A 12,233-nucleotide genomic window follows, 5' to 3' on the forward strand; every position below is an offset into this window, starting at 1 on the left:
AATGCATGATCGATATAATTCGCAAATATACTGTTTATCTACTGCGCACACCTGAATGAATGGTTGATGTTGTTAAGTATAACTCAAAGCACTCAAGTAGGCAAAGATAATTAACTAACATTGGACTATAAGCAAGGTCTTGGGTAATCACGCAGAGCGCGGCGCTCAGCCCCTGGGTAGGGTTGCGCGAAGGCAGTCTATCAGGCCACGAGGAATGGGAAAGTGCGGAAAGCAACCTGCGCGCAAGGACAAACCGTGGACTAGTCGAACTCATATGACATCTCTAGGGTGCGGAAACCTGGTTCTAGCACCCTCCCATACTACTCCAGGTGAGATCTCAGTCCGCGCTCCACGGACTGTTACTGAAAGGGCCAGTAGTACTAGTATTTGTTTGGCTAATCAACTATAAACCTTGGTCAGGCCCTAACAAGCCAATAATCGAAATCGTGGAGTCGCATGACATAAGATCGAGTGTCCATACTTTGAAATCTCACACCCTCAGCCCAATCTGGAAAGTGGTCGAAACATAGAAGTCTGAGATGCAAAAACTAACTACACCACTGAATTTTTGTCGTTGAGGGGTGTAAAATTGACTATCCATTTTCTGAATTCTGACATAGGAAAAAATTGGGCCTGTAAGAATCTTTTAGATTCCCTATCAATTCTCCAAAGATTCCCTCATTAGGGTTGGCTGGAGATCTGGAACTCAAATAAGAAAATTGATCTCTCCATTGAAATCCTTACGAAATTCTAAGAAGAATGAGTATAAAGTTGGCTGCATTATGGATCTAGGAAATTTTAGCCTCCAAAGAATCTAGAAGATTCTCAAAGATTCTCCTCCACTGGGTATCTCCGAATCCGCTGCTCAAAAAAAGAATCCAACCTTGCCATTGCATTCCTTATGAGAATCTGAGAAAAATGAGTATAAGCTTGATTACATTCTGACAAAATGAATTTTTACCTCCCAGAAAATATTAAAGATTCCTAGAAGAATCTCCATGAAAAATATTCCTTTGAATATTCTAGGCATCTGCCTCGATTTCCATGCCTAAAGTAGACCCCTCTGCAGTTCCACGCCTCCATTTTGTCTCTCTCCCATTCGATGCCCCATTCTTCTCCCGTGCAAATGAGAACATAAGGTTTAAATTTGTTTTATGGGCGAAGCTACGTAGGAGGTCGTTGTGGCTTGATGGTTAATGTGGAGACACCAACGCAGGGAGGTTGGGGAATCAAATCCAGACCCTTCCATAAATATGCGGGCTTCATTTTTTTATTGAATTAAACGTATATATTTGGTGCATTGTATCCATTGTAGTATTAATGGGTGTTTTGGTTGGCGTACGTTCGCCCGGTGGGGGCCGGCCCTCGTGGGCCAAGCGGGTTCAATCCCCGTCGGCTCCACATTTAAATGTGATATGAATGGTAGCTGGGTGTTAATACGAAAACATGGCGCGTTTTGGTTTTTAATTCCATTACCTTCATAAGGACGCCTCCATCGAGGCTTCTTTTCGTTTAAGAGGTGGTTCCTTTGGGCAGAACTCCTCTGCCCCTTTTTTCTCTTACAAAGATGCAGCTAGCAAAGACGCTGCCCAACCTCAGTCTTCTTCGAAATCAACCCTTCCAAAAGGGGCACCAAAGCCTTTTTTGGTAGATAAATCAGAGGAAATTCCCTCCCTCAATTTCACTCATCCTGAGATTGAAAATCGTTTACAGATTTTCGAAGAATCGGCACTCATCTGCAGATTTAATGGGCTTTGGCCTCGCACAGCAGAACTTTACCAATGGATCCACTCCACTTGGACCAAAAAAAGCAAGATTTACTTATGTTCAAAAGGATTCTTTATTGTAGTTTTTGACTCAAATGACGATTACCAGAAGGCCTTAATGGAAGGCCCTTGGTTCTGGGGTGCGGCTGGGCTCTTTCTCACCCCCTGGTTTCCAGACTTTGACCCTTCTACAGCAGTCATCACCAAGCTTCCCATTTGGGTCAGGCTCCCAAATCTTCCAGCTCATCTATGGCATACATCTGTTTTCATAGCCATTGGAGAATCTCTGGGACGGTTCCTGGCTGTAGACAGCTCAAGAAAGGAAAATGGTCTTTACACCTACGGCAGACTTTGTGCAGAAATAGACATCAGTAAAGGACTACCGGATCAGATTAACCTCAAGATTGGAGATTTCCATTGGACTCAAACCTTGGATTACGAGAACACAGCCTTCAGATGCCGCCATTGCCATCAAACAGGGCACCTCCAAAGTACATGTTCTCAGTTCCTCCAAAAAAAGAAGAATCTAAATCGCAAACCCAAATCCAAGCGATGGAATCCTTGTGAGCCTCCCCGCTCAATGTTCGATCTATATTTCTCTAGCTCGGATGAGGAGGAAACTGAAGATGTTTTGCAGAATGATGAGGCTACAGTAGCAGATGTGAAGAATGATGTGATTCCGATGGACACTCCCTCGGGTGCTCCAGCAGTATCCGCTGACCCACAGCTTTCTCAGAAACGCACTCATTTGTCTTCTTCCTCAGATTCTGACAAGGAGCTTCTGCCGCCTATGCAGAACAGTCTTCCGATTGTCATGGCTCAGTCAAACTCCATTGGATGGGTCAAAGTAAACAAGAAAAAAGGCAAAAAATGTCGTGTGGCTGGAAATGACTCCTCGGGGTAGTTCTCTGAGCCGAGTTCTTTCTTTTTGTTCTCCTTTGTCTACTTAGTCCTTTCATGGAATGTCTCTTAGCGCGAGGTGGTTAGCCTTTCACCAGCGGCTCCCTTGCTTTTCTGCTTCGCTTGCTTGCAAGCTTGATTGTACTATACTTTTCTTTTCTTAATAGAATTAGTCTTTATTCAGAAAAAAAAAATATGGAATGTTTGGTTGGCATATAAAACATGTGGGTCATATATATGGTGTTATAACCATAACCCCTTCCTTTTACATATTCATTGAAATATATTCAACTGCCATTCTTTTTTCACATAATTCGTTGGTTTTTTCAATGATTTTAATATTTGTTTTTTTTTTAATATGTATATTAATAACTATTTATTAAATTAATTTTGTTTGATTAAATGCTAGCATGCCATGTGTTGATAGTTTAGTAGTGATTTGGTCACCACATAAACATAGTGGGTCTCACCTGCTGACTGGGATGCCATGTGGTACATTATGGACCCTGCTTTTCCCTTTGGCATGTCAAACTTTGATGAGCTCTATCTCCCTTATACGAACTCAGATTTGAGTGTCATTTGCACCGTTGGAATCAGGGCAACGAGCACTTAAATATGATGCTAGTTTAGGAGCAATATGACCACTTTGAACTTTGACAATTTTTTAGCCCCCTTGGACTTTTGCATGTGTCTAGAGCCACCTGGATCACAGACAACTAGGTTGATTCCAGGATTGCGCATTGCAGACTGCCTGGGGGGAAGCCTCAAGCTCTTCATAGTTCTGGGCAATAGTGCTTGATCACTGAGGCCTGGGGATGCGCAGTGCAACTCAGTGGAGGTTCGGCTGATGGAGGTTGGTCTTGTCGACAGATTTTCAGAAAAAGTGGCCAAGTATGTTAGCGAGTGAACTCGTGTATACATGACCTTGCGAACACACACTCAACATGACTCGACGATAGAACACCTCAAATCACAAGACAACATATGCTCAGTGTGACTAATTGTGGGACTGTCTAATGGTGAAAGCGACAAGTGCGACACTTCGGATATACCTTCAGACGATAATGATGACACTTGCGCGAAATTGTGTGTGAGTGCAACGGGTGTTTACATAGTTGAAACAACTCATGCACACAAAGGCAAACCTTCGATGTCACCAAAAGAAGGTTGCAAGCATGATGTGGCAATCAATATGCCGAAGATGACAGCTCGTCAAACTAGTGAAAAGGAAGCTAGACATCTATAGGAAACACATGAAATGAATTTTTTGTGTTTGCGCACATGCATGTTACTGAAGACAGGATGATATGAAAATGAAAAGCATTCATGCAAACTCGACTAAGAGGTGTACCTCGAAAGGTGTTCTTTACTATACTTACCCTAGAGATGATCATGCATCTGACAGAGATTGCATGCGGTCTTGATCTTTTCCATAATTTAGTTCCTTGGTAGAGTCTCCTCAACTCCTTGGGAGTGATCTCAGCATGTCACCTTTTCCTATAGTCACCAAAAGATAGATCAACGTAGTTTCAGCGGGCAGTGACTGTTGCTGGGATGAAGTCCTGGAAGGCCTATCTGCGCAGTTTCTGAATGCAAGACAGATATAGCAGTTGGACAACACTACGCAGTTTTGAGACACGAGACATTGCTGTGAGATAGGGTCCTGGGAGGACACCTCTGCGCACTTTTTGAGTGCAGAGCAACCCGAATAGCTAAGAGGCAATACTGCGCGATTTCTGATGATAGTGGGTTCCGACTGAGAGAAGGACACTTGTGGAAAACATTGCATAGTTTTGGATGCCAAGGGAGGCTGGGGTCTCTACGCAGTGCAGAGTTCCAACAGGAAAGGTAGGAAGCTTGAGGGTTGTAGAAGTAAAGTGCACAATTCCGGGAAGCTAGATGAGGCTAGGTTTCTTAGGAAATGAATAAGTGTGAGATGAGTGACACATATATAAACAATGATAGAACTCGACTATGATCACACACGGACACTTAGTGACATAGCGTAGACTATCCATAATGCAGAAGACATAATTTTCTAGATGTAACAACCTTCAAGATAAGAGTGTGTGAAGTGAGTGTGAAACATGTCTATGTGATGATAACAACTCATATGCACACGATTCCCTTGAAGCAAAACAACATTCCCTTTGCATGCCAAATAACAACCCCTATGCCCAAAGGTGACACATGCTGCATAAAGATGAGAACACGGACAACTGTTAAGATCAAGGAGGGGAGCTTGAAATCATCAGCTTACCAACAAGTAACCAAGGATGATCAATCGTAGGATCCAAGGTAGGCTCCAAAATTTGCATGCGAACCAAAATTTTGGAGGGTGGTTGTAGCCGCTACAACTGTGTTTGATAGAAAGGGGTGAATTGTTTTGATTTTTTATATGTAGATGATCTTATTATTACAGGAAATGTTGATGAGCTCATTAGAGAAATCAAAGTGCAGATGTCGCAAGTTTTTGAAATGAAAGACCTTGGAGATTTACACTATTGTTTGGGTCTGGAAATTTGGAGGGATTTTGGCCAAAATTTTCTATCTCAAGGAAAGTATGTCAGGAGCTTATTGAAAAAGTTTAGAATGGATTAGTGCAAAGTTGCCTTAGTGCCTTTATAGCATAATCGAAAACTTCAGAATGATGATGGTTCTAAGGAGGTGGATGCAACACTATACAGACAACTAGTTGGGAGTTTGATTTATCTAACTACAACTAGACCTGATTTAGCTTTTGCAGTCAGTGCTTTGAGCTAGTTTATGTCAAAGCCTCTTGAAAGTCATTGGGTGGTAGCAAAAGGTGTCTTAAGGTATCTTCAAGGAACCTTGGACTTTGGTATCAAATATGCTTATTCGTTTGATGTTAGATTGGCAGGTTTTTCAGATTCAGATTGGGCCAGAAATCTGGATAATAGACGATCCATAACAGGTTATGCATTCAACATTGGGTCTGGGTCCATTGCATGGAGCAGCAAGACGCATAACATTATATCCTTATCTTCAGCAGAAACAGAGCATCAAGCAATGTGTGCAACAACATATGAGAAAGTTTGGTTGAGGAGACTTCTCCATGATGCCGGAGAAGAACAAAAAGATGCAACAGTTATCAATGTGACAACGAGAGCTCAATCAAACTTGCAAACAATCTAGTGTTTCACAAAAACATTAAGCATATTGATACATAGTTTCACTTTGTTAGGGAGAATGTTTGGTCACAAGAAATTTATATTGAATATTGTAATACCTCTGATAATGTTGCAGATATTTTTACTCAGCCCCTTGGAAGAATTAAATTTGAGTTATTTAGGGAGATGTTAGTAGTACTAGTGAACCCTTTCTCCATTAACGGGGTTGTTGAAATTAATGGAGAATGTATTATTGAAGAAAGTCGATTCATTTGTTATGAGTGAGTCTTAGTTTAGGAATTAGTTCCTACATTCTAAGTGGTTGTTCTAACTCTCCTATTTGCATGTAAACTATATATTATGGATGATTAATGATGACTGTGTAGAGCGTTCTACCAGATGCGAAGTTCTTCAAATGTGAGTTGCATAGCTTCTTGAATATATCTGTCTTCCATTTTTTAACAAATTCCCCGACACATACATTGTTAAAACATTACTAAATATTAAGTTACTTGTTCAATTCCCCTCTATTCAAATGTTATTAAACATTACCATAATCCAAAGTCACCAATGCTCAACTTATCACACACACTATATATATAATTATACTAATTAAATTTTAATCTCTTATATATTATATATAAATATATATATATATATATATATATATATATATATAAATCCCAAACCCTTTTAAGGTCGTATTCTGGAGTACTGGTCTATCCACTCCACAACACCATGAAATGATAAGAAAGACTTCTTGAAGCAGGTCAGTGGCGAGTTAACCTTGTACCGAGAAGAATTACAAAGGGAGCTGAAAAAATGAATTGGCTGTCGGACCTATGGCTAACTGAGCAAGGGTTTCTTTGTTTGTTGCCGAGTATATTTTTAAGTTCTTTGAAAAATGCGTTAGCTGCCAACGCTTTAACCAGAGCGAGGGTTTTTCATCTTCACAGTGCACTTGATAGCTGCCAGCGTTGGAATGAACCAGACTGAGCGAGGTCTTTTTCCTTTGCCCAGTATATCTCAAGTTTTTGAGGTTCTGCGTTTAAATTTTGACAAATAAAGTTTGGATGTAAAAGCATATGTCAAATGTGTTTATATGTCAAATCTGGTCACAAATATAACATTCGAACTTTGTCAATGGGAGATGAACATTTGGAGGATAGAAGGAATGTATTTGGAGATAAAACTCATTTAATGGAGGCCTAATTTTACAATCTCCAAAAACTCATTTCCTGCAATTGCTGTCTTGACATAGGTGGCATTTTTCAAAGCTCCTACGCAATGGGCTTCTTTCTTAACTTGGATTCTTTTCTTTCTTGACATGTTTGGAATTTTCCTTAGAGAAAAACATTCATGGAACACGCTATCGATTTTTATCGAAACCCAATGAAGGGAAAATATATTTTAAAACAACCAATGAAATAAAATGTAGAGCATTCCATAGATCGTATAATTCATTTTGCTTCTGATTAAATGCCTTTCATGGTTAACCACAGAACTCTGTATACAGCTTGCAGTGGGCACTATGGCCACGGTCTTGACCACTGTTGTAACTATGAAGTGCCGCTATCATCTGAATACGTGCTTTTCATTCAATGAAACCTTTCTTCAGTCGCTGGCGCAGCTGCTGGACTACTCCCTCACCCCATTGCAATTCGGAACACCCATACACATCAAGCTTCTCCAACGAACTCAATTGTTCAACATTGGGCAGCCTCTTCAAATTGAAGCACCGGCGCAAGTCAATACTTTGAAGATTCCTTAAATTCTCAATTGAATTTGGGAGGACCTCTAAAGTGGAGCACTCCCTCAAGTCAAGACTCTGGAGGTTTGTTAAGTTCCCAACTGATTCTGGGAGCATCTGTAAACTGGAGCACCCTCTCAAGTTAAGACTCGGCAGTTTCCTTAAGTTGCCAACTGAATCCGGGAGCATTTGCAAAGTGGAGCACCCGCGCAAAATAATACTTTCGAGGTTCGTTAAGCTCCCAATTGAATTAGGCAGCATCTGCAAAGCGGAGCACCCGCGCAAAATAATACTTTCGAGGTTCGTTAAGCTCCCAATTGAATTAGGCAGCATCTGCAAAGCGGAGCACCGGTGCAAGTGAAGAGTTTGTAGCTTCTTCAAGTTCCCAATTGAATCTGGAAGCATCTGCAAAGCGGAGCACTTGGCCAAGTTAAAAGTTCGGAGGTTCGAGAAGTTCCCAACTGAATCTGGGAGCATCTTGAGAGCGGAGCACCCTTGCAAGTGAAGAGTTTGGAGGTTCTTGAAGTTCCCAACTGAATCTGGGAGCATCCGCAAAGCTGAGCAGCCGCCCATGTCAAGAATTTGTAGTTTCTTGAAATTCCCAACTGAATCGGGGAGCATCTGCAAAGCTGAGCACCGAGTTAATTGAAGATTTTGGAGGTTCTTGAAGTTCCCAACTGAACCTGGGAGCATCTGCAAAGCTGAGCACCCGCCCAAGTGAAGAATTTGCAGGTTCGTGAAATCCCCAACAGAGTCGGGGAACCTCTGCAAAGCGGAGCACCCGCCTAACTGAAGATTTCGGAGGTTTGTGAAGTTTCCAACTGCACCTGGGAGCGTCTGCAAAGCTGAACACCCGCTCAGGTCAAGAATTTGTAGGTTCGTGAAATTCCCAACAGAGTCGGGGAGCATCTTCAAAGCAGAGCACCCACCTAATTGAAGATTTCGGAGGTTCCTGAGGTTCCCAACTGAGCCTGGCAGTATCTGCAAAGTTGAGCACCCGCCCAAGTCAAGAATTTGTAGTTTCCTGAAATTCCCAACTGAATCGGGGAGCATCTGCAAAGCGGAGCAACCCGCCAAGATAAGAGCTTGAAGGTGGGTGAAGTTGTCAACTGAACCTGGGAGCATCTCCAGCGCTGAGCACCCGCCCAGGTGAAGACTTTGTAGGTTTTTGAAGTTTCCAATTGAATAAGGGAGCATCTGCAAGGTGGAGCAGCCGCTCAAGTGTAAACTTTGGAGATTTTTTAAGTTCCCAAGTGAATTTGGAAGCATGTGCAATGCAGAGCACCCGCCCAAGTAAAGACTTTGGAGGTTGATTAAGTTCCCAATTGAATCTGGGAGCATCTGCAAAGCGGAGCACCCGCCCAAGTGAAAAGTTTTGAGGTTCATTAAGTTCCCAATTGAATCTGGAAGCCTGTGCAAAGCGGAGCACCCATCCAAGTGAAAAACTTGGAGGTTCGTTAAGCACCCCACTGAATCTGGGAGCATGCGTAGAGCAGAGCACCCGCGCAAGTCAAGAATTAGGAGGTTTCTGAAGTTCCCAACTGAATCAGGCAGTATTGTCATATTTTTACAGCCCCATAAGAGCATGTGTCTCAACGAATGCATGTGACAGAATTCTTCTGGCAATGTTTCAACATAATTCTTGTGTAGGGTTAATGATTCTAGATTTTTCAGCTTCCCAATGGAGTTTGGAAGCGTTAAAACGGAAGCATCAATAGTCAATTCTCTTAACTGCACAGGTGCCTGCAATGTTCAAAGTTTTGAACCGGGTGGATGTCAGTTTTTTGGCATTGTTATATATGAAGACACATGGAGCAAGCAATTTCTGAGATTTGAAAACAATACAAAACAACATTTCTGTGAAGAAATAGCATGATTACCTGGGATTCATGTTGCCACAGGGTTTCCAAATTCCCCCCTCTATATGTAGAACTCTTAAATTCTCTAGTCTAATCGAGGAAGGTAAGGATGCATACGGAAAATTCTTCCAGCAGAGCCATATGAGTTGGGGTAAGTGCTCAACACTGAATAAGGTTTGATCAAAATCACCTTCAGCCGTAAGAAGCTGCAACCGGCTCATATTAGTTAATAAACGACTTCCCACAAGGTTTTGGAAAGATTGTTCAGGGTCATTTCCATGAACCATGCTAATTCCACGCACCTGAATTGTTCAGTCCTACATGTTAGAAACAAAATCGAGAATCTTGCAATGTTTTGAAAACTCAAAACTTGACAGATACAATTTTGATAACACAACCCTATTTTGAATATCAGTTGAAAGCTTCAAACTACTTACAGGTGGTTGGTGAGACATATTGCCAAGAAGGTTGAGGCGCCAAATTCGACGTGGGCACTCAGCAGGTTCTTTCTCCGCCATATGTCTGCCGAGGTCCCTAATGTGGTCATGCATTCTTATACGGTTTTCTCCGTCCACATCTACAAGACATCTGTTCTCTAGGTTGCGAAGACCCAGCCATCCTTGCCAGCCGGAGCCGTTCCATATTCTTATAACAGTTTCCTTGTGTTCTCCAATAAAAAAACAGGCAATGTCTAAGAATATTTGCTTCTCCTCTGGATCTAGATTTTCGTAGCTAATTTGGAGTCTGTTCAGTATATCGCTGGGGAGTATGTTGGATATTTTATTGAATTGCGCTTCCCAGTACTCCAAATCTTTTCCACAAAGCAGCGCTCCAATCACTTTAAGAGATAATGGTAGTCCATGGCACGCCTCCAAAAGTTTTTCAACTACTTCTTCAAATCCCATAACTGGATAACTCTGGTTGAAGGCGTGCAAGCAAAAGAGTTTTAGGGAGTGTTGTCGGTTAAGGCCGGTCTGCTTGTAGATAAATGACTCTACAATCCCCGAGCTGGTAAGAAGATCCTTGTTGCGAGATGTCACTAAAATTAAGCTCTCTGTATGAATGGTATCTTTGACTGGTGAAAATAATGCATCCAGTTGGTCGATATGATCCACATCATCTAAAACTATGAGAGCGTGGTGAGAAGATGAGAGATGTGTTCTGAGCTTTTCTGTGCCTTCATCAGTGCTATTTATTTGTACATCCTTGTGAACCAAATCTTTAAGAAGGTTACTCTGAAGGGAATGTAAAGATCTAGTAGCTGCGTTTTCTCTGATATCGCACAGAAAGCAAGATCGACTGTAATCTGATCTGTGTCGGTTGAAGAATTCTTTTGTGAGGGTGGTTTTTCCTACCCCACCAAAACCCACAATACCGACCGCTCGAGCCTCCCCACTTTGGTGCTGGGATAACACTATCGCTTCCAGATCCTTTACCTTCTCGTCCAAACCAGTTGGATATTTAGCAACATTCAGAGGTGTTTTGCTAACCTTTTTCAAAACTTGTTCCGCGACCTTATCGACGAGCTCACCCTCATCACTGAATAATAATATTCACAATGAAATGACTAGTAAGGAAGGGCTACAAAGAACGAACGAAAGAGTAACAGAGTGAAAACTGAAGGCCCTTACCCGTTACACGCACTCAGCTCAAAACCGCTTATTTGTGAGCAATCCGAAAGAGCTTTCCTCCATTTTTGAATGGTATTGGAGTCATGTCGTGGCATCCATTTCTTTGTTCGAGAATCGAATGTGGTCTTCTTTTCGAGCTTGCTCAGTGCCCGAGCATAATCGCCATTTTCGCCCCTCGTACACAGGAAGATACAGTGGAGGATGCTGAGGGCTGTAGCACAAATTCCATCTCTGCCCCCCGTCCACCGAAGTTCTGAAGGATGAACGCCATAGAAGACTGGAATAATTGTGGACCCCGACTCCAACATCTGGACGAGCTCATTGAGACACCAACTGGACTCAGCATATCTTGGAGAGAAAATTGCTATTTGGACTGAGGACGTTCGAATAGCCCCTTCAATTTGGGGAGTTAAGGTGTCGCCCCTTTGCAATTCCTCAGTGTCTAGAAAAGCTCTTAAACCATTTGAGGAAAGACGACGGTACAGGTGGCTTGCGAGGCCTTTCTTGACGTCAGGCCCGCGGTGATTTATGAATACGTGGTACGCATAGTCGCTGGAGTTGCAACGTGAGGAGGCAGTGGAGGTGGATACCGATCCAGAGAATGTTGCGTCTGGAGCAGGCGTCAAGTTAAGGTTTGCCATTACCAGAAAGTAAGAATGGAGATATTTTGCAGAGATGGGAGTAATGCGCGTTCACTCGCTATATTTTCGTCCTCGTCTGAATAAAGTAACCCCAAGCTGCGCATTTGCTACCCTCTCTGCATCAATACTTTAATAGTTAGGTAATTGATTGATTTAAAGAGAAAGCACATAACGCGTTTATTTTCCAAAATCTCCTGATGACAATCACAAAATAAATATGATTACTCACGGGTTTATCTTCCAAAATCTCTTGACCACAATCAAGAAATAAATGTGATTCCCAAAAATTGTTATGGCAGACGATATAGTTCTGTCACTGCATTTTCAAATCTTGTAACGACCCAATGTTTACATAAAGCGTTTATTTCCCCGGAAATCTCTGAATCACAATCGATCGGGTTGAAAGTGTGAATGTTCACAGTTTAAAAAATTGATGGCAATTTGTTGTTTATGTGTTTTTTTTCGTTTTATGAATAATGTACGGACGTTAATTATGTTTTTTTTTTGAAGATTTCTTTATTATAATTTACTTAAAAAATATGAAATGAAATTATA

The 12,233-nt window shown here is 41.8% G+C and overlaps 1 protein-coding gene across 1 annotated transcript; it reads right to left on the reverse strand.

Moving 5' to 3' along the window:
* Positions 1–7,171: 7,171 nt before the first annotated feature.
* On the reverse strand, positions 7,172–11,705 carry LOC149139830 (TMV resistance protein N-like). The gene is made up of 3 exons (XM_089447767.1): positions 11,038–11,705; positions 9,428–10,945; positions 7,172–9,290 (listed from the first exon to the last, which is right to left on the reverse strand). The coding sequence occupies exons 1-2, from the start codon at positions 11,676–11,678 to the stop codon at positions 9,724–9,726; spliced, it is 1,863 nt and encodes a 620-aa protein (XP_089303893.1). The 5' UTR covers positions 11,679–11,705; the 3' UTR covers positions 7,172–9,290; positions 9,428–9,723.
* Between the last annotated feature and the right edge of the window lie 528 nt (positions 11,706–12,233).

The sequence above is a fragment of the Pinus tabuliformis genome, chromosome X (assembly GCF_031772625.1).
Source record: "Pinus tabuliformis cultivar Carrire ecotype Pingquan chromosome X, CPIR1, whole genome shotgun sequence".
NCBI lineage: Eukaryota > Viridiplantae > Streptophyta > Pinopsida > Pinales > Pinaceae > Pinus > Pinus tabuliformis.

Bases quoted from the DNA above. Each gene is read 5' to 3' on its own strand.
- LOC149139830 (XM_089447767.1), bottom strand. From the start codon at position 11,678: ATGGCAAACCTTAACTTGACGCCTGCTCCAGACGCAACATTCTCTGGA. The intron at 10,946-11,037 runs GTAAGGGCCTTC...ATTATTATTCAG, and splicing joins GAGCTGAGTGCGTGTAACGG to TGATGAGGGTGAGCTCGTCG.